This window comes from Oncorhynchus mykiss, chromosome 18 (genome assembly GCF_057628025.1).
Source record: "Oncorhynchus mykiss isolate SJ-2025 chromosome 18, ASM5762802v1, whole genome shotgun sequence".
Lineage (NCBI taxonomy): Eukaryota > Metazoa > Chordata > Actinopteri > Salmoniformes > Salmonidae > Oncorhynchus > Oncorhynchus mykiss.
Window position 1 is genome coordinate 74340336 of NC_143039.1, and position 21250 is coordinate 74361585.

The following is a 21250-nucleotide window of genomic DNA, read 5'->3' on the forward strand; positions in this document are numbered from 1 at the left end:
ATACAAAATGATATGAACCACGTATTGTTCTGAAGGTTTTTTAAAGTGATGTTTTCAGAGACCCTTCCAGTATACATTAAAGACCTTTACACTACAGTCATCAGATCGCTTTTCTTCTGGGGGGGGGGGGGAACAACGTGGCTGTAGAATCTCCAAATAGTGACCATGTTACATGAACCTGTTATTGACGATTCAGAACTGATTCACATACAATAAGTGTTTTGTCATTTTTCATTAGCATTTTATTGAGATATTCAACTCAACAACACTACTGTAGTTAAATAAATAAATGTATACAAATAAATTACTCTTTAAAATGTAGAAATATAAAAAAATCTATAAAATAAAATAAATAAATAAATAATTTCAAATGTAATTTAAATAGCAATTAATACAATATATACCCTTAGTGGCTCGTGAGTGGGCAGCGGTCTAAGGCACTGCATCTCAGTGCTAGAGGCGTCACTACAGACACCCTGGTTTGATCCCAGGCTGTATCACAACCGACTGTGATTGGGAGTCCCATATGGCGGAGCACAATTGGCTCGGTGTCGTCTGGGTTAGGGCAGGGATTGGTCGGGGTAGGCCGTCATTGTAAATAAGAATTTGTTCTTAACTGACTTGCCTAGTTTAAATAAAGCTTCATAATAAATAGTAAATACAGACAACAATACAAGTATAATTCACTAAAACATAATGATAAATATATATTTTTTAAATAAATAAATAAATAATGAATTCAGAATCAATTAGAATTGACTTGTCAATATGAGACATTTGACCGATGTAGTGGGTCACGATGTTTAAATACATTGAATCATACTGTATGCCAGAATTCCTTCAGATAGTAGAATATATATAAATATATATGTATATATATATATATATATATATATATACATATATATAGTGTGGGTTGGTTTATGTGCTGTGGATTGTAGTCCAGCATTAGCATCATAGACACTTACTGTCATGGTAACACCATGGCAACACATTTGTTAAACAATAAACCCCAAGTATACATAAACAAACTGCTACAGTTTAGATAGATCGGTGTCATTTGTCTAGCCTGGTTCCACATCTGCTTGTGCTCTTGCCTACATCATGCTGTCATGCAAGCCAATGTTAGGCATGACAAGGAGTGGCATGATGGCATGATGGCACAAACAGTCTATAATTCCTCATCTTTGACAGAAGAGTAAAACAAATAAAAAATAAAATGCATTGGCTTTAACACGAAACAACACGATGCCTTAACCTCAGTCAACCTCAGTAGATGAAACGGCCCTGACTCCTATCAGGTAACCTATCAGGTAACCTTCAGGTAACCTTCCATTATCCTCTTCTTCATCGTGGATTTAGCTGTTTAACCCCTCCTACTGTATGAACCTTTTCCCCCCTCACACTGAGGCTACGTCCCAAACTGCACCCTATTCCCTATGTAGTGAACCCTATTCCCTATGTAGTGAACCCATAGTTAAAGTATAGGGTGATTTGGGACGTAGCCTTCCTCTCAATCGTCATGCCATTTTCGTCCGTCTCACAAGGCGAACACGCCAAAGAAGTTTTTCCCATGACCACTCTCCAGATGGGGCCTGTTCTCTGTGACTGTCTGGAGCATGTCTCCCTTCTCCAGGTTGAACACGGCTCCCACATACACTGCATTATACCACTGTCCTTCGCTCGCCTCGCTGTTGGAAGACTTCTTACACACGGTGCGTACAGAGTTGAGCAGCGTCTGGTACTCCTTGTCGTCTTCGGTGCCGTAGCTTGGGGACCAGCGCTTGACCGTGTTACTCAGGTGAACCATCTCCTGGTTGTTAGGGTGCTTGGGGTCGGCCTTGCAGCTGACGCGGAAAGAGACCTGGCTGTAGACGAAGTATAGGCCCGGCTGGGGGATCACAATCTCGTTGTTATTGAGTTTAAGACCCCCCTGTGAGTTTGCCTGGCCCTCATCGTCTGTCCACTCCACTGTGGTCTTGTATTTTCCAGTGCCGTTGTACTCACCTGGAAGACGAGAGAGAGAGAGAGAGAGAGAGAGAGAGAGAGAGAGAGAGAGAGAGAGAGAGAGAGAGAGAGAGAGAGAGAGACAGAGAGAGACAGAGAGACAGAGAGACAGAGAGACAGAGAGACAGAGAGAGACAGAGAGACAGAGAGACAGAGAGAGAGAGAGAGAGGGGTTAACATGGGAAATAATGAACCTCTTCTGAGGTCCACATCGGAAATAAATATATGCATTTAACGTTTGTATGTGAATTCCTTTGGGGTTCTTTGTACTTTTAATTTGTTTTCAACTGTACAAATCATTTTAACCCCCCCCCCCCCCCCCCCAAAAAAAAAAGTAAAAGTGGTTGAGATGCAGAGTGGTTGGACATTAATATAATTAGCTGTAGATATTGTCGGACGGAGCACGACGACACATCATCTATCGAGGCAAGTTGTAAATGAGCCGGTTTCAAAAAAAGAGATGAAGGTTATGTCTTTGACTTTATACCGTATGTCAAACAGGCTCGATTCATTCACAGCTTCTTATGCACAGATCAAATTTACATGGCATATATCCAGATGATTCACCATGCAGACCAGTTCCTTCCAGTTCTACAGTGCTGTTGAAAGGACTCTAATACGGCATCCTGTCAGGTAACCTTCCCTTATCCAAATAGCACCCTATCCCCTACATATGGGTCCTGGTCAAAACTAGTGCACCAAATAGGGAGTAGGGTGCCACTTTGGAAGCAGACATTGTATACATTACTGTAAAGTGTCATCTTACCTTCTAGATGAATGGCAGCCTTTCTGTTTACAGAGAGTTGTCTCAGTGTATGCTGAAGTTCTGAAGAGGGAAGAAGACAGAGATTTAGAAAACTGACACTCCATATAACGCCGTATTGCTGCGAGAGCTTTGCGAGAGTTTATCTTACACATTTAGGTGTTCTTGTCTCAAATTGTCACTCTATATTCCCTATATAGTGGACTACTTTTGACCAGGGCCGACAGGGCTCCTGGTATAGGATGCTATTTAGAATACCTCCTTTGTCAAGAGACTGGCGGTGTATATTCACCGTTATAACGCCGTACTACCAGCAGTAGAACATATAGAACCTGACTGGAAAAAAAATGGAAACAAACTCACCATCAACTTCCTCGACCTGATCTGGTCTCTGAGTTAGAGGAAAAGAGAAATGGAGAAAAATGAAGAAAGTTAGTCCCGTGATCGGTTTCACATTGACGCTACACAGGAGATGTATGAGATATACAGAGATTTACAGAGATTTACAAAGATACATGGTGATATATAGATATTTAAATATATATAGATATTTAAATATATATAGATATGTAGATATATAGTGATATACAGAAGATATGTAAGGAAAAGTAGATTTAAATCTAAAATGTAAATATCGCTACAGAGATAAACAGTAGTTTCAATCAGGATCTAAGTTCAACTTCAAAGTTCAAACTTAATTGATCAAATTGCTGATGGAATACACTTGATATCAGCTCATCCAAAATAATCCAGTTCCCTTATTGATTTAACTAGCCATTATGCCACTAATAATTCATGATTAGATAAAATTGCCTGTATATTTTCTTACCTTGGCGTGCCAGGTAACGAAAAGTGCAGCTGAGACACACAGTGCCATGGCCAGCAGGGCACCACACAGCCTCCACCGGTGTGTGGACTTCTCCCGTACCAGGGTCACGCTCGTTGCAGGGTACACAGGGCCACTCTCCACGTCTAACATCACTCTGCTGCAATCACCTGCCATTGTATAGTAGAACCTTCCGTCAAAGTCCTTAGTATCCAAGAGAAGCCTGGAGCTCCAATGTCAATCAAGCTGGTTTGCGATAGGTATACAAGTTGGTAAACTGAGAATAACTTCAGTAGCTAAGTTCCCACAGTGGTATTAGAGGTTGACTGTGTTTTGAAGGTAGTAGGTAGTGACAGGCCTGCGGATTGATTGACTGATACTCTCACTGCTGCTGTTATATACATCTAGCTGCCAAGGGAAACTCCAGTGATGTCACTCAGAGTGGAGGCTAGCAAGGGAACAGAATTTTGGAGGAGGAGGAGGTGTGGGTAATGGCTGGAGGGACCTGTGGTTTTTTCACAATTGAGAAAGGTATTGAAACCAAAAAACACAGGAAGATCAGCTGCTGCATGCAATACCCTAATAAACGAAACTAAAGGAAACATCTGACCACACACACACACAGAGACACAGACACAGACACAGACACAGACACAGACACACACACACACACAGACACAGACACACACACACACACACACACACACACACACACACACACACACACACACACACACACACACACACACACACACACACACACACACACACACACACACACACACACACACACACACACACACACACACACACACCTGTCTCACTTTCTCTCTCCCTCTCTATCTCTCCCGAAGTAAACACCAACATCCCTCTCTCTAACTTCATCTTTACTCTGTTCCTTAATCAATTTTATTTTCCTTTCGTCTCTACGGGATTTTTTTCTTTTGTTTTTGACTTTCTTTCTTTCTTGGCCTTTTAATGTTCTGCTTTTCACTGAACTTTATTTGCTACATATCGACGTGTTTTCTACTTTTGCATGTCCATTAGTATCAGCACTGGTGGCTGGTTAGAAGGACAGAGCAGTCTATTGAGTGACAGACGACGTTGTGGTATAATTTTACTTCCGTAAAGGGGATATAGCAGTTAGTATGATGTTTATATATATATATATATATATATATATATATAAAGGATAAAAGTAAATGTTATGTTACTGTATGTTAATGGTAAAGCAACATCATCACTGCTGTGCTGAAGCTTGTACGTTCCAGGTACATTGGCGCTATACATTCTCACAAACAAACATCCTCATTTGCCAAATATGGGCCCACAGAGATGTGTCATGGCTGCTATCTGTAATGGTATAACTGACACTTCCTTCCATCTCTTTTAAAATAGGCCAAGCATACAGGGAGGGGGGAGGGGGGAGGGGGGGAGGGGGGAGTCCCCCATCTCCCCCCTCTCTCTAAATATTTCAGCCTCTTATTTTCCCCATTGCATTAATGCAAATGTTTGTAATGCGTTGAGAGATACTTATTGTTAATGTAATAATGAAACAACGTGTGATGTATATCTTTTTATAGTGGAAACGTAAGTAATAAAAGATCATAAGAAAATGTAGCTTTACTATGATAAAACATGATCTATACAATCGTTGATCATTTAGTAGGATGTACGGCGTCCATATTTAGTTGGCAGGTAGCCTAGTGGTTAGACCTTTGGGCCAGTAACTCGAAAAGGTTGCTGGATCGAATCCCCGAGCTGACAAGGTTCTGTCGTTCTGCCCCTCAACAAGGAAGTTAACCCCACTGTTCCCCTCAACAAGGCAGTTAACCCACTGTTCCTCTCAACAAGGCAGTTAACCCACTGTTCCCCTCAACAAGGCAGTTAACCCACTATTCCCCTCAACAAGGCAGTTAACCCACTGTTCCTCTCAACAAGGCAGTTAACCCACTGTTCCCCTCAACAAGGCAGTTAACCCACTGTTCCCATGAACAAGGCAGTTAATCCACTGTTCCCCTGAGCAAGGCAGTTAACCCACTGTTCCCCTCAACAAGGCAGTTAACCCACTGTTCCCCTGAACAAGGCAGTTAAGCCACTGTTCCCCTGAACAAGGCAGTTAACTCACTGTTCCCCTCAACAAGGCAGTTAACCCACTGTTCCCCTCAACAAGGCAGTTAACCCACTGTTCCCCTCAACAAGGCAGTTAACCCATTGTTCCCCTGAGCAAGGCAGTTAACCCACTGCTCCCGTCAACAAGGCAGTTAACCCCACTGTTCCCCTCAAACAAGGCAGTTAACCCACTGTTCCCCTTAACAAGGCAGTTAACCCACTGCTCCCATCAACAAGGCAGTTAACCCCACTGTTCCCCTCAAACAAGGCAGTTAACCCACTGTTCCCCTTAACGAGCCAGTTAACCCACTGTTCCCCTCGACAAGGCAGTTAACCCACTGTTCCCCTGAACAAGGCAGTTAACCCACTGTTCCCCTCTACAAGGCAGTTAACCCACTGTTCCCCTGAACAAGGCAGTTAACCCACTGTTCCCCTCTACAAGGCAGTTAACCCCACTATTCCCCTCAACAAGGCAGTTAACCCACTGTTCCCCTGAACAAGGCAGTTAACCCACTGTTCCCCTCTACAAGGCAGTTAACCCCACTATTCCCCTCAGTTAACCCACTGTTAACTGGTAGACTGTCATTATAAATAACAATTTGTTCTTAACTGACTTGCCTAGTTAAATAAAAGTTAAATAAAAACCAAAAATATCCTAGGAACCTGAGCAAACGGAGCGAACGGAACGAACGGAGCGAACGGAGCGGCTGAATCTCTACTTTCAAAATAAGGGTTGTTTTTCCTCTCCCCTGTGTTTAATATATATATATATAATCAGGAAAAAGCATTCAATTGTCATACTTGAGTAAAAGTAAAGATACCTTAATAGAGTAAAAGTGAAAGTCACCCAGTAAAATACTACTTGAGTAAAAGTCCAAAAGTATCTGGTTTTAAATGGACTTAAGTACAGCGGTGGAAAAAGTAGTCAACTGTCTCGAGTAAAAATACAAAGTAAAAGTAAATACTAGACATAATATTTCCATTTTCTTTCTTTTTTAAAAAATGTATGGACAGCAAGGGGGCACACTCCAAACCTCAGACATAATTTACAAACGCAGTATTTGTGTTTACTGAGTCCAACATGTCAGAGGCAGTAGGTATGATAACGCATTATATTGATAGATGCGTGAATTGCACCCTATTGCTGTCCTGCCTGGGTATTCTAAATGTAATGAGAACTTCTGAGTGTCACGGAAAATGCAGGGTGTAAAAAGTACAGATTTTCATTAGGAATGTAGTGGAGTAAACGTACAAGTTGTCAAAAAAAATATATAAATAGTAAAGTAAAGCACAGAAGCCCCAAAAAACTACTTAAGTAGTACTTCAAAGTATATTTTACTTAGTTACTTTATACCACTGCATACCATTTGAGCGGCTTGACACAAGCAAATTCATTGTAATTTCACGTTGCCTGTAAGAACCGAGAGCAATGCGGGCAGTCTGATTCGGCTTCGTTGTATCGCAGCCTCTGACTCGTAGCCTCCCATCAGCCTACCGAAGGTTGTTCCTTTGCAGAAAACGGCATGTCCGGTAGCTCGCGGGCTGTCAGTTAGTAGCTTGCAAGAAGTATTCTGTAGGCCTAATATTACATAATTAAATCTATGAAATGTTTTTTTTCTTCCCAAACTGTTAACAAGCATTCAACACCATTCTGCATTTTTTTTTTTTTACATATATTTTCCGAACATTAATCAGTTAAATCATATTGTTAAAATATTTTCATTCAGTTACTAAAGTAACAGTCCTGGCTGTTCCCTATATGAGAGCGTACCGTAGCTGCTTCGCAACGCAGCCAAGCTGTGTCTGTAGGTGTCTATGTGCAAAATGAAAAACGACAGGATATTTGTACCTCGATAAAACAGCTCTGCTTTTGCTTGGTAAATACTATCGACCAAATAAGGCATTTCTACTCTCGTTTTATCACATATGTATGCTGCTGAGTCCAAGTTAATAAAAAATACATTAAAAAAAAATGTTTGCGATAAAGGGGAACGGTCAAGTAGTGTGCTTGCTGAGACTACACTTTTGTTATTCCTCATACTTGTCATGATTAATCTGTTTCTTCATGATTTGTTGTCAAATATGCAAAAAGTATTTATAGTCGCCTAGTCCTGTAACGGAACCCTACAGATTTGTTCAAATCCAAAACTTATTTTCTTCTTCTCTTGTCTTGAAAAGACAAGATTCTCAACGTAGGCAACAGTCACGTGATTTCTGTTCAAAAAACCTCTGCTCTAGCCCAAACCGTTAAAATAATATAATATATTATTTTAATTGCAGATTTCGGGCCGTAATATATGGATATATATAGCTGGCCCCCCCAAAAATGCTAATTTCACAATGATAATTATAAATTAATATGTGTGCAATGTTGTGTTTATGTGAACATCATCTATGACCAAATTTAAATGCAAAACTCCAGTTTGCATTTTCAAGTTGACAGTTATTGTTCAATGTCCTACCAGATAACACTGCCAAACTGAGAAAGAAAATTGTTTAAAGATAAATAAAAATTCACATTTGTAATTGTACTACATTACTGTGATTGCATTATTTGGGATAAAAAAATACAAATTACAATTTATTTGCAATTTAATAATGTTTTTTCCTTAACCTATAAGTACACAATTAAAATTCTTATTAGGTAAAACAATATTATTCCACCCATTTTCAATTGTGTTTCTTCATTGTTGTCATTATTGTCATGCGTTGTCATGCGTTGTCATGCGTTGTCATGCGTTGTCATGCGTTGTCATGCGTTGTCATGCGTTGTCATGCGTTGTCATGCGTTGTCATGCCCACTTTCTTAACAGTTTGGCCTGTCAATCGATCACTGTAGGTGGGGGGGTTTTAGGGAAGTGGGCATGATGTTTATGAGTCACAGATTTGGTAGGGTTTCAGACCCGTGTATTGGGGGTGGGATTTTCAGGGAAGGGAGTAGATTAGTAAACTAGTCATCAAAACATGTTTTTTTATATCATTTATTGTGGCAAAAGGTAAGAAGGATTGTTGTGTTCTGTTCATAAATATTGATTCTCCCTGTTAAGAAACGGTACAGAATTGCAGGAAAACTGAGCCCCCCCCCCCCCCTCCCACAAGCTTTTGCACCCCCACTTTCAGACAAACTCAGGCACCCATACATATCAGAATGGCCTCAGTCTCACCCTGTTCTGTTTTGCCTCATCCAGTCTCATCCAGCTGATTTTTAACAACTGCATCCACTCCAGTGTCGTACTCAGAGGTAATACTGTAACATCAGTGGTAAAGATGATAAATAGTGACTGTGTATTATTTTGTGTGTATTTATTTAACCTTTATTTCAACATGGAGTCACATTGAGATTAAACATATATTTTTACAAAGATATCCCTGTACACGATACAACAAAAACAGAATATTAAAACAACATACACACGTGTATTTAAAACAATATAATTCAGCACAATAAAAATAAACATTTAATAAAAGCGATCACATTCAACTACATAATCAATCTATAATGTTTATAATGTTTTGCCTGAGTGACTCCAGCACATCTAACTGCAGTGAATTCTGCAGATTGTTCCACAAAGTAGGGATACATTTTTTTTTTTTTGTTTAATGCAGATTTTCCCAAATCTGTGGAGACTGGAGGGATCTCTACTGTTATCCATTCCTGTGAAAGGGTTTGGTAACTTCTTATTTTTTAAAAAAATCTTAATTAACGACGTTACATATAGAGGGAGTTTCAGTCAGATTGCTTTGTACATAAAAGAGAATGAAACTTTCTTCTTACAGACAGAGAGAGGTCCATCCCACATTTTTTATACAGACTACAATGATGAGTCCTAAAATGGTCCCCTGTGATAAAACCTAATGCTGAATGGTAGACAGTGTCCAAGTGTTTTAATATCACAATATCACCAAAATCCAATACAGGGAGAAATGTTGTTTGAACAATCTTTCTCCTATTTTTAATACTAATGCGTGATTTATTTTGATATAGTTTTTTTTTTATCTTGGATCTTAGCTTCTTAGTCAGATTTTTGATATGCGTTACGAAGGACAACTTCCAGTTACGAAGGACAACTTGTCATCAATCCAGACACCCAGGTACTTATATTGACAAACACGCTTAATTTGGGCTCCATTTATAGGGCACATATACAGGTCCTCAGGGTCAACATTACGTGACCTAGAGAACAGCACGAGCTTGGTTTTACTTGTATATAACACTAATTTATGATCTGTACGTGATTTCTGAATTGAATCAAAGTCATGCTGAAGTTCACAAATGGCCTGCTGCACCGAGGTGGCACAGGAATACAAAACTGTGTCATCTGCATAGAGACGAATGTTACAAGTATTAAGTGTTTCCTATTTCATTAATATACAAGGTGAACAATAATGGACCTAAAATAGAACCCTGAGGAACACCTTTTTGAATCTCAAGAAATTCAGATTTCACCCCATCTATTAAGATGGCCTGAGTTCTGTCGCTAAAATAATTCAGATTAAACCCCATCTATCAAGATGGCCTGAGTTCTGTCGCTAAAATAATTCAGATTAAACCCCATCTGTCAAGATGGCCTGAGTTCTGTTGCTAAAATAATTCAGATTTAACCCCGTCTATGAAGATGGGCCGAGTTCTGTTGCTAAGATAATTCTGAAACCATAAACAGGCTGTATATCTCAGGCCGACTCTTGATAATTCCTTCAGCAAAACAGAATGATCCACAGTGTCAAATGCCTTTGACAGGTCAATGAACAAGGCAGCACATTAACCAAGGATTCAAGAATCTTAGCTAAACAAGGTAGTCTTGAAATGGGGCTATAGTTGTCAAGATCCTTTGTATCCTCACCCTTATGGGGCGATAGTTGTCAAGATCCTTTGTATCCCCACCCTTATGGGGCGATAGTTGTCAAGATCCTTTGTATCCTCACCCTTATGGGGCGATAGTTGTCAAGATCCTTTGTATCCCCACCCTTATGGGGCGATAGTTGTCAAGATCCTTTGTATCCTCACCCTTATGGGGCGATAGTTGTCAAGATCCTTTGTATCCCCACCCTTATGGGGCGATAGTTGTCAAGATCCTTTGTATCCTCACCCTTATGGGGCGATAGTTGTCAAGATCCTTTGTATCCCCACCCTTATGGGGCGATAGTTGTCAAGATCCTTTGTATCCCCACCCTTATGGGGTGATAGTTGTCAAGATCCTTTGTATCCCCCACCCTTATGGGGCGATAGTTGTCAAGATCCTTTGTATCCTCACCCTTATGGGGCGATAGTTGTCAAGATCCTTTGTATCCCCACCCTTATGGGGCGATAGTTGTCAAGATCCTTTGTATCCCCACCCTTATGGGGCGATAGTTGTCAAGATCCTTTGTATCCTCACCCATATGGGGCGATAGTTGTCAAGATCCTTTGTATCCCCACCCTTATGGGGCGATAGTTGTCAAGATCCTTTGTATCCTCACCCTTATGGGGCGATAGTTGTCAAGATCCTTTGTATCCCCACCCTTATGGGGCGATAGTTGTCAAGATCCTTTGTATCCTCACCCTTATGGGGCGATAGTTGTCAAGATCCTTTGTATCCCCACCCTTATGGGGCGATAGTTGTCAAGATCCTTTGTATCCTCACCCTTATGGGGCGATAGTTGTCAAGATCCTTTGTATCCCCACCCTTATGGGGCGATAGTTGTCAAGATCCTTTGTATCCCCACCCTTATGGGGCGATAGTTGTCAAGATCCTTTGTATCCCCACCCTTATGGGGTGATAGTTGTCAAGATCCTTTGTATCCCACCCTCATGGGGCGATAGTTGTCAAGATCCTTTGTATCCCCACCCTTATGGGGCGATAGTTGTCAAGATCCTTTGTATCCCCACCCTTATGGGGCGATAGTTGTCAAGATCCTTTGTATCCCCACCCTTATGGGGCGATAGTTGTCAAGATCCTTTGTATCCCACCCTTATGGGGCGATAGTTGTCAAGATCCTTTGTATCCCCACCCTTATGGGGCGATAGTTGTCAAGATCCTTTGTATCCCACCCTTATGGGGCGATAGTTGTCAAGATCCTTTGTATCCCCACCCTTATGGGGCGATAGTTGTCAAGATCCTTTGTATCCCCACCCTTATGGGGCGATAGTTGTCAAGATCCTTTGTATCCCACCCTTATGGGGCGATAGTTGTCAAGATCCTTTGTATCCTCACCCTTATGGGGCGATAGTTGTCAAGATCCTTTGTATCCTCACCCTTATGGGGCGATAGTTGTCAAGATCCTTTGTATCCCCACCCTTATGGGGCGATAGTTGTCAAGATCCTTTGTATCCCACCCTTATGGGGCGATAGTTGTCAAGATCCTTTGTATCCCCACCCTTATGGGGCGATAGTTGTCAAGATCCTTTGTATCCCACCCTTATGGGGCGATAGTTGTCAAGATCCTTTGTATCCCCACCCTTATGGGGCGATAGTTGTCAAGATCCTTTGTATCCCCACCCTTATGGGGCGATAGTTGTCAAGATCCTTTGTATCCCACCCTTATGGGGCGATAGTTGTCAAGATCCTTTGTATCCTCACCCTTATGGGGCGATAGTTGTCAAGATCCTTTGTATCCTCACCCTTACGTGGATTTCCATGCTTTTGGAGCACTTCCTAATAACAATGTGAAATAAAAAACGAATGAAAACTCCTGACCAGCATTTTCAGTATCATTCAATAGAGTTTCACCATCTACATCCAAACTACTTTTTTTTTCAAGAGCTGGCTTTGAAATACATTCAAATATCAATCCCGCAGAGATAAAATGGTTATTAAATGCATGAATGATATCAATTTTGTCAGTAATAGGACCAGAATCTAAATGAATGTCTTGGGAAGAGAGAGAGAAGAGGAGACACAAGCCTTCAGTGATTTAACAGCTTTCCAAAATGTAGCTGGGTTCCCTGTACATTCACACATATCAATGGACAAACATATTTGTGACTTTGTGACACATTTACTCAGTCGGTGCGGATGTTACCGATTCACCAATAATATCCCTAAGTGAGTTAGTGTCTGACTAGCCTCTGAAGCCCAGGATTTCTCACGCTAGACAGGGGGTTTGGAAGTAGGTGATGTCATCGACATTACAACTACAGAGCCGTGTGGGAGTATATTTGTAGCCATTGTACTGTATGGCATGTTGACATTCTAGGGATTTGCCTATGACTGAACGGCTATATTTAGCGCTTCCTTATTTTGAGCGTGAGGATATTTGAATAGATAAGTACTAATAATGAAGGGGCAACATTATGTCACACACACATTGTGGGAACAAGTAACAACAAACATCCCATATAAATCCCAGAACTACAATCTAACTGTCACGCCCTGACCTTAGAGAGACGTTTTATTTCTCTATTTGGTTAGGTCAGGGTGTGAGATGGGGGTGGGCATTCTATGTTTTTGTTTTCTATGTTTCCTTATTTCTATGTTTTGGCCGGGTGTGGTTCTCGATCAGGGACAGCTGTCTATCGTTGTCTCTGATTGGGAACCATACTTAGGCAGGCCCTTTTGCCCTCCTTTCGTGGTGGGTAGTTAACGTTGTTTGTAGCACTGAAGCCCTGTAAGCGTCACGTTTGTTGCTCGTTTGGGTTCTTGTTTTCGTGGCGTCATTCCAAAAACAAAGAGGAAAATGGACGCCTGGTCCGCTTCTTTCGACGGCCGTGACGCTAACAGAAACTAATATTCATTTACATTAGTCATTCATTCAACTGGCTAAAATAAAATTAGACTGTTTGATCACAACAACAACAACAACAACAACAACAACAACAACAACAACAACAACAACAACAACAACAACAACAACAAAAGAGGTTAATAGATCACACAAAGTGAACAATTTAGTAAACAGACACTCAACAGATAAGTATGTATTAAAGTATGGGCTGAGGTGGATCAACAGAGTTAAGAGCCCTAGAAAACACATTAAAGCTTTGTAATTACAACACTTTCTGTCTAGGTGCAAAACACCTGACGATGACTGGTCCAGCATGAGTAATAAGATGATACATGCACGCACACACACGCACACACACACACACACACACACACACACACACACACACACACACACACACACACTATATCAAGAACAGCTCAAATAAGGAAAGAGAAACGACGGCCCATCATTACTTTAAGACATGAAGGTCAATTCGAAAAATGTCAATAACATTGAACGTTTCTTCAAGTGCAGCCGCAAAAACCATCAAGCACTATGATGAAATTGGCTCTCATGAGGACCGCCACAGGAAAGGAAGACCCAGAGTTACCTCTGCTGCAGAGGATAAGTTCATTAAGAGTTACCAGCCACAGAAATTGCAGCCCAAATAAATGCTTCACAGAGTTCAAGTAACAGACACATCTCAACATCAACTGTTCAGAGGAGACTGTGTGAATCAGGTCTTCATGGTCTAATTGCTGAAAAAAAAAACACTACTAAAGGACACAAAAAATAAGAAGAGACTTGTTTGGGCAAAGAAACACGAGCAATGGACATTAGATCAATGGACATTAGACCAATGGACATTAGACCAATGGACATTAGATATTTGGTTTGAACCGCCGTGTCTTTGTGAGATGCAGAGTAGGTGAACAGATGATCTCCGCATGTGTGGTTCCCACTGTGAAGCATGGAGGAGGAGGTGTGATGTCTTTGTGAGATGCAGAGTAGGTGAACGGATGATCTCCGCATGTGTGGTTCCCACTGTGAAGCATGGAGTAGGAGGTGTGATGTCTTTGTGAGATGCAGAGTAGGTGAACGGATGATCTCCGCATGTGTGGTTCCCACTGTGAAGCATGGAGGAGGAGGTGTGATGTCTTTGTGAGATGCAGAGTAGGTGAACAGATGATCTCCGCATGTGTGGTTCCCCTTGTGAAGCATGGAGGAGGAGGTGTGATGGTGTGGAGGTCCTTTGCTAGTGACACTGTCAGTGATCTATTTAGAATTCAAGGTACACTTAACCAGCATGGTTACCACAGCATTCTGCAGCAGTAAGCCATCCCAACTGGTTTGCGCTTAGTGGGACTATCATTTGTTTTTCAACAGGACAATGACCCAATACACCTCCAGGCTGTGTAAGGGCTATGTGACAAAGAAGGAGAGTGATGGATTGGTGTATAAGATGACCTGGCCTCCTGAGAGAATGCCAATAGTGTGCAAAACTATCATCAAGGCAAAAGGGTGGCTACTTTGAAGAATCTCAAATATAAAATATATTTAGATTTGTTTAACACTTTTTTGGTTACTACATGATTCCATGTGTGTTATTTCATAGTGTTGATGTCTTCACTATTATTCTACAAAATAGAAAATAGTAAAAATACAGAAAAACCCTTGAATGAGTAAGTGTGTCCAAACTTTTGACCGGTATATAAGATCTTACTATGATAATACTGCAGCAAAAGGATTTGAGCATTTAGTCCATAATGTTGCTTGATCGATGGCTATTAGCTGGCTAAAAAAGTAGGCTACATGAAAAGAGCCATACTGTTAATTTAATGTGTCAGTGTGGGTTTTCAGTGAATTCATGTCAATCACGAAGCTCATCTGCATTTACTGCGGCCCAGGACAATTATCAGCCCCACAAGATCCTACATCTGTGAAATGTGAATAGGTTGCAGTTTTTTTTGGGGGGGGGGGGGGGATGTAACCGATGTGTTTCACCTGGCATCTCATTCCGAGACTGTGAATGTTTTTTTGTTGTTGTTTTGTTTGGAGTGGTCAGTCTCTTCATCTACCTTTTTGAAAGAGGTATTTGACATATTGGAGAATTATTATAATTATTTGACACTTCCATTATGAATAGTTGGAGTAGTTCCCCCCACGTTTAGTTTACAGTCCATTGTCGTAAAACATATTTTCCTACTCTCGTGTCGACAGAATTATCAGTTGATGAGAAAAGGACAAACACCTTCCCACGTCTTGCTTTATTTCACGTCGTTCTCTCTATCTCACCGCAGCTTGTTTATCCGTGGGTGAATGGGGGCGCAGTCATTCACACAGCACAGCGCTTAGTAGTGCATAGACATTGGCCCCCTTTTAGACATTCCACTTCTGCAATTGATGTCCAACGCATTTGGCACAACAGTTGTGATAAAACTGAAATTTTTTTACTGCTAAAAAAAAAGAAGACGATTATATAAGCATTGTGGAGACACACTGGTTGTAAAAGGTTGTGGAGATACTCTATTATATTCCACAAAAAAAATGATATGTTGTATTACAACCACTGTGTGTAATGTGTTGTAGTCCCTACATTATAGTTGTAGTACAGGGCCTGTGAGGGGCCAAATCTAGTACAGACGCACGGTGTGGATTCATTTCCAGTTCAGTGGAATGTAGTAATGCATCATTGCACTGTGTGGTATTACTACATACGGACCACATCAAGGCCACCACTGGAACACTGCGGAGGTGTTTACACACTGAGGAGGTGAGCTTCACCAGAAAGGGGCTGAAAGTGGGGCATTTCTTGGTGACTGATTTGATGAGAGAGACAGAGAGAGAGAGAGAGAGAGAGAGAGAGAGAGAGAGAGAGAGAGAGAGAGAGAGAGAGAGAGAGAGAGAGAGAGAGAGAGAGAGAGAGAGAGAGACAGAGAGACAGAGAGACAGAGAGAGACAGAGAGAGAGAGAGATTCACATACGGTCCAGGGGAAGTCCCATTTTTTTACCTATTAGCTTTGATTCAATTTCAACTTGAACCATCAGAGCTTTAAAAGTTGGTCTTAAAATCATGTACTGTACATAACTGTCAGCTGATTATAGCCTCAACACTGACAACATTGATAGCAACAAAATAATAATGAATCCAGAAACATTCCCATATCATATGAAACATTCAAAGATGCTATTAAAGGTATTTCCAAAGACAGAAGAAAGAACGTTTTCGTCAGTATCATGTGAAAGTCACTCTATTGGCTGAAAAATACCACGAAGAAGAGTTGACCTTAAGACAGGGAAGTAAAACCTACAACCGCATTAAACCAAAAAGGGGGATTTGAAAGATGGAAGGCCATTCTAGACAATAAGATATTTGGACTTCAAACATTGGTGTTTCTGTGAAATATCGAGAAGAAGGAACAGTCACTATTGTGGAGTGTTGGCATTCCCCCCCCCCACCCCACCCCATTTCAATTGGTCTTATGCTTCGATCACACCGACAGCGTCATTACATTTTTAGTACACAAGAATTACATTAATTTCCAATGAAACGCTGGGTTTGCCTTGCACCATTGCGTTGCAGAGGCAGTTGCAGTGCGTTCTGGGTGATGCATAAATCGGATTTATCCAACATACGCTTCAAACGGTACGCTGTATGGTAGCAGGAATGTGTGAATGTTTAACTTTTGTAGCGTACATATCCAGATCATGCTGCGTACTATTTTGTTCAATGACACTGTCGGTGTAGTCGAGGCGTTTAGTATTGGTTTGAGAATGATGCAATAAGCCCTTCCTGCCCTGAAGCTCAGTATCATAGGAAAAAAAAAATATATGACTGTGTATTATTGAGAAAGGGTAGAAAGAATATACGTGGGAGAGAAAGGAGGACGTGAGAAAGGAGATTAGAAGGAGTGAGAGGAAGGTGGTCACAGGTGTGACCATTAAAGGTGAAACATACCAGCTAAAGAGAGACAGGAGGAAAAGGGACATTCAGAGCTCTGACTAAGTGAAACTCTGTGGCTTCCTTTCCATCCAGGCTTTTGGAACCATTACGCTACTGGTGTTGGGGGGGGGGGGGGGGGGGGGGGGGGGTGTGAGTGGCAAATATTGGTCCACTTGTGGTTTAAAATTAGGTTAGATAAGGATTGCATTTTAGTCAATCTCTCATTCAATCTCCCTCTGAGATACTTGTATCGCTTGGCACCAGTTGCACCTGTAAATTCATCAAATGAAATGTAGTTTAAATGACAACAAATATAATGGTAATAGACATAGTCAAACAGTTGAAAGGCCTAACTGTTGAAAATGCCATGGATGGAAGTGAGATAGAATAGAAGCACATGGCTGTGAATGACCCAGAACTTATCTACTTGTAGCCCCACCTTTTCAACGACTCACAACTTCTTTACATTTAGCCCCAACTTGTGGTCATGTCTGTTATTTAAACAAATTATTTAACCATCGTTTAAACTAAGCAAGTCAGTTATTAAAGAACAAATTCTTATTTACGATGACTGGCCTACTGTCATTGTAAACGTGTGTAACATGTCCACACAAGTGTAACATGCCCAAACAATTTCAGCTCAAGGTGAGTTATACTGTGTAGGTGTAGATGCTCGATTTAAGTTATTTGATCTTAACTTTGATTCTTACATTTGTGGATATGTTGATGTTAGCGTTTGAAATGTCAATTTGAACAACACCTCACATCCTAATATAGCTTTCTGCTTTTCAGTTTCACCTAACTATTGCAATTCTGTGAATTCCAAAATTGGAAACAGCTGACTTGATGTTTTTGTTTTGTATACGTAATTATAATCATTTTCTAGATAGACATTTAGAATTCATTTTCTCTGCAGTAGTCATCTGAATTAGGCCCAAATGTGAGTTGATGACACTAACCACGTTTCCATCCAACCATTTTATGTGGATGAATTACCTGACGCATTAAAAAAAAATCAAGACACGGTTGACGGAAACATGAAATGCCGGAACAATTTTATAAATGCTGACAGACAATTTGTTCGTTCGTTCCATGGTGGGATCTTTTTTTTGTCTCGTTAAAATTAATTAGGCAAGAAATGCCTGTGGAAATAACCATCCAAGTAAACATGGAGCCACGCGATATGTTGTGTGATCCTCCAACTACGACTCGAAAAAGAATGCAGTTTACTAGGCTACAGATGAAATAAGTTGTGGTGAATGTGCAAGGTGATGAGCTTAATGCTCCATTTCAATAAATATCGATGGACTTATTCTGGTGACATGATGATCGATGGTCTTATCGCTCTTGTCCATAATAATCTCATAATATAAAGTAGCCTACCAGCAATATATCTACGAGCTGTTGGCTAGAGCGCATGCGCTAAAACCAAAGTGCGCACATTTGGTATATAACGTAAGGCAACAGTTTTAAAAATGCGATGGAAACCTATTTAACTAGTATTTTCATTCGGTACATGGGAAATTAATGGCAAAGGTTATTTTTATGAGCACTGCTGCCTCATCACGCACATCCTTTTATCCGTAAAAAGCAGTGGTGTAAAGTACTTAAGTAAAAATACTTGAAAGTACTACTTAAGTCATTTTTTGGGGGGGTATCTGTACTTTACTATTTATATTTTTTGACAACTTATACTTTACCACATTCCTAAAGAAAATGATGTACTTTTTAATCCGTACATTTTCCCACTCAATACCGTACACCCCTGGTCATCCCTACTGCCTCTGATATGGCGGAGTCACTAAACACATCCTTCTTTGCAAATGATGTCTGAGTGTAAATAAAAATACAAAATTGGTGCCGTCTGGTTTGCTTTGATATAAGGAATTTGAAATGAGTTATACTTTAACTTTTGATACCTATGTATATTTAAAACCAAATACTTTTAGACTTTGACTCAAGTAGATTTTTACTGGGTGACTTTTCTAAGGTATCTTTACTTTTACTCAAGTATGATATTTGGATACTTTTTCCACCACTGGTAAAAAGTCAGTTTGATGGAAACGCATCTCTGGTGGGAAAATGCACATATAGTTTTTATTTATTTATTATTGCCGATTTTAGAATATTCGCATGAAAATCTGTTGCAAACTGGATGGAAACTTCGCTACTAAACACACAAGTTTGCGTTTTAGGTTAGAGCGTTGGACTAGTAACCGGAAGGTTGCAAGTACATATCCCCGAGCTGACAAGGTCGTTCTGCCCCTGAACAACCCACTGTTCATAGGCCATCATTGAAAATCAGAATTTGTTCTTAACTGACTTGCCCTAGTTAAATAAAGGTTAAATAAATACAAATATTCACTAAGGAGGAAGTGAAATGTTAGCATTGCATGCTAAAACGTTACCCACCATGCATAAATTAACACATTCTATATTTTATCTATGTGGAGGAAGTGAAGAGGCTGATCTTTTGCATTTTTTAAATTAGGATGTTTCCAACTCTGGATGAGTGTAGGCTATAGTGTTCCAAATGGCAACTTATGCCCTACATAGTGCCCTAACTTTTGACCGGGACTTATAGGGCTATTTGGGATACACTCACTCAATGATTAGTTTGACTCATTAAACTCTTCCGCTCTATTGAGTGGGTTTGAATGACATGGGCCAAGGGCTTATCTGACACCAGAAATAACATCTGCGTCAAAGCCTAAAGGAACAAAGTGGCTCATCTGCAATAAGTCATATTATGATGCCATCTTATGATGTCATCTTATGATGTCATCTTCCAAAGGCAGGAAGTTGTTGGCTTTGATACAATAAGGCTTATCAGTTATGTCACCTTATCTCACCACATAATGAAAATGATTTTGGTCTCAAATTGACAATCCTTTAGCTTGTGCTAAATGGATGCATTTGATTTCATAATTTGTGGAAACTTAAAACACAACTGTGTATTATGTATATTTTAGTGGGCAGACAATAACCCCTTAGCCTACAGTCTATAGGGAGGAGGTCAGAGACCTGGCCGGATGGTGCCAGAATAACAACCTCTCCCTCAACGTAAACCAAGACTAAGGAGATGATTGTGGACTACAGGAAAAGGAGGACCGAGCACGCCCCCATTCTCATCGGCGGGGCTGTAGTGGAGCAGGTTGAGAGCTTCAAGTTCCTTGGTGTCCACATCAACAACAAACTAGAATGGTCCAAACATACCAAGACAGTCGTGAAGAGGGCACGACAAAGCCTATTCCCCCTCAGGAAACTAAAAAGATTTGTCACGGGTCCTGAGATCCTCAAAAGGTTCTACTGCTGAAACATCGAGACCATCCTGACTGGTTGCATCACTACCTGGTACGGCAACTGCTCAGCCTCCGACCGCAAGGCACTACAGAGGGTAGTGCATACAGCCCAGTACATCACTGGGGCCAAGCTGCCTGCCATCCAGGACCTCTACACCAGGCGGTGTCAGAGGAAGGCCCTAAAAATTGTCAAAGACCCCAGCCACCCCAGTCATAGACTGATCTCTCTACTACCACACGGCAAGCGGTACCGGAGTGCCAAGTCTAGGACCAATAGGCTTCTAAACAGTTTTTACCCCCAAGCCATAAGACTCCTGAACAAGTAATCAAATGGCTACCCAGACTATTTACATTGTGTGCCTCACCCAACCCCTCTTTTACGCAGCTGCTACTCTCTGTTTATCATATATGCATAGTCACTAACCATATTTACATGTACATACTACCTCAATCAGCCTGACCAACCGGTGTCTGTATGTAGCCTTGCTACTTTTATAGCCTCACTACTGTAAATAGCCTGTCTTTTTACTGTTGTTTTATTTCTTTACTTACCTATTGTTCACCTAATACCTTTTTTGCACTGTTGGTTAGAGCCTGTAAGTAAGCATTTCACT

The 21250-nt window shown here is 40.8% G+C and overlaps 1 protein-coding gene across 1 annotated transcript; it reads right to left on the reverse strand.

The window, feature by feature from the left end:
- Window positions 1–219: 219 nt before the first annotated feature.
- Window positions 220–3979, reverse strand: LOC110496727 (tumor necrosis factor). The gene is made up of 4 exons (XM_021572765.3): window positions 3600–3979; window positions 3134–3161; window positions 2774–2833; window positions 220–2007 (listed from the first exon to the last, which is right to left on the reverse strand). Exons 1-4 carry the CDS (start codon window positions 3771–3773, stop codon window positions 1541–1543), a joined length of 729 nt encoding a protein of 242 aa, XP_021428440.3. The 5' UTR covers window positions 3774–3979; the 3' UTR covers window positions 220–1540.
- Window positions 3980–21250: the final 17271 nt, after the last annotated feature.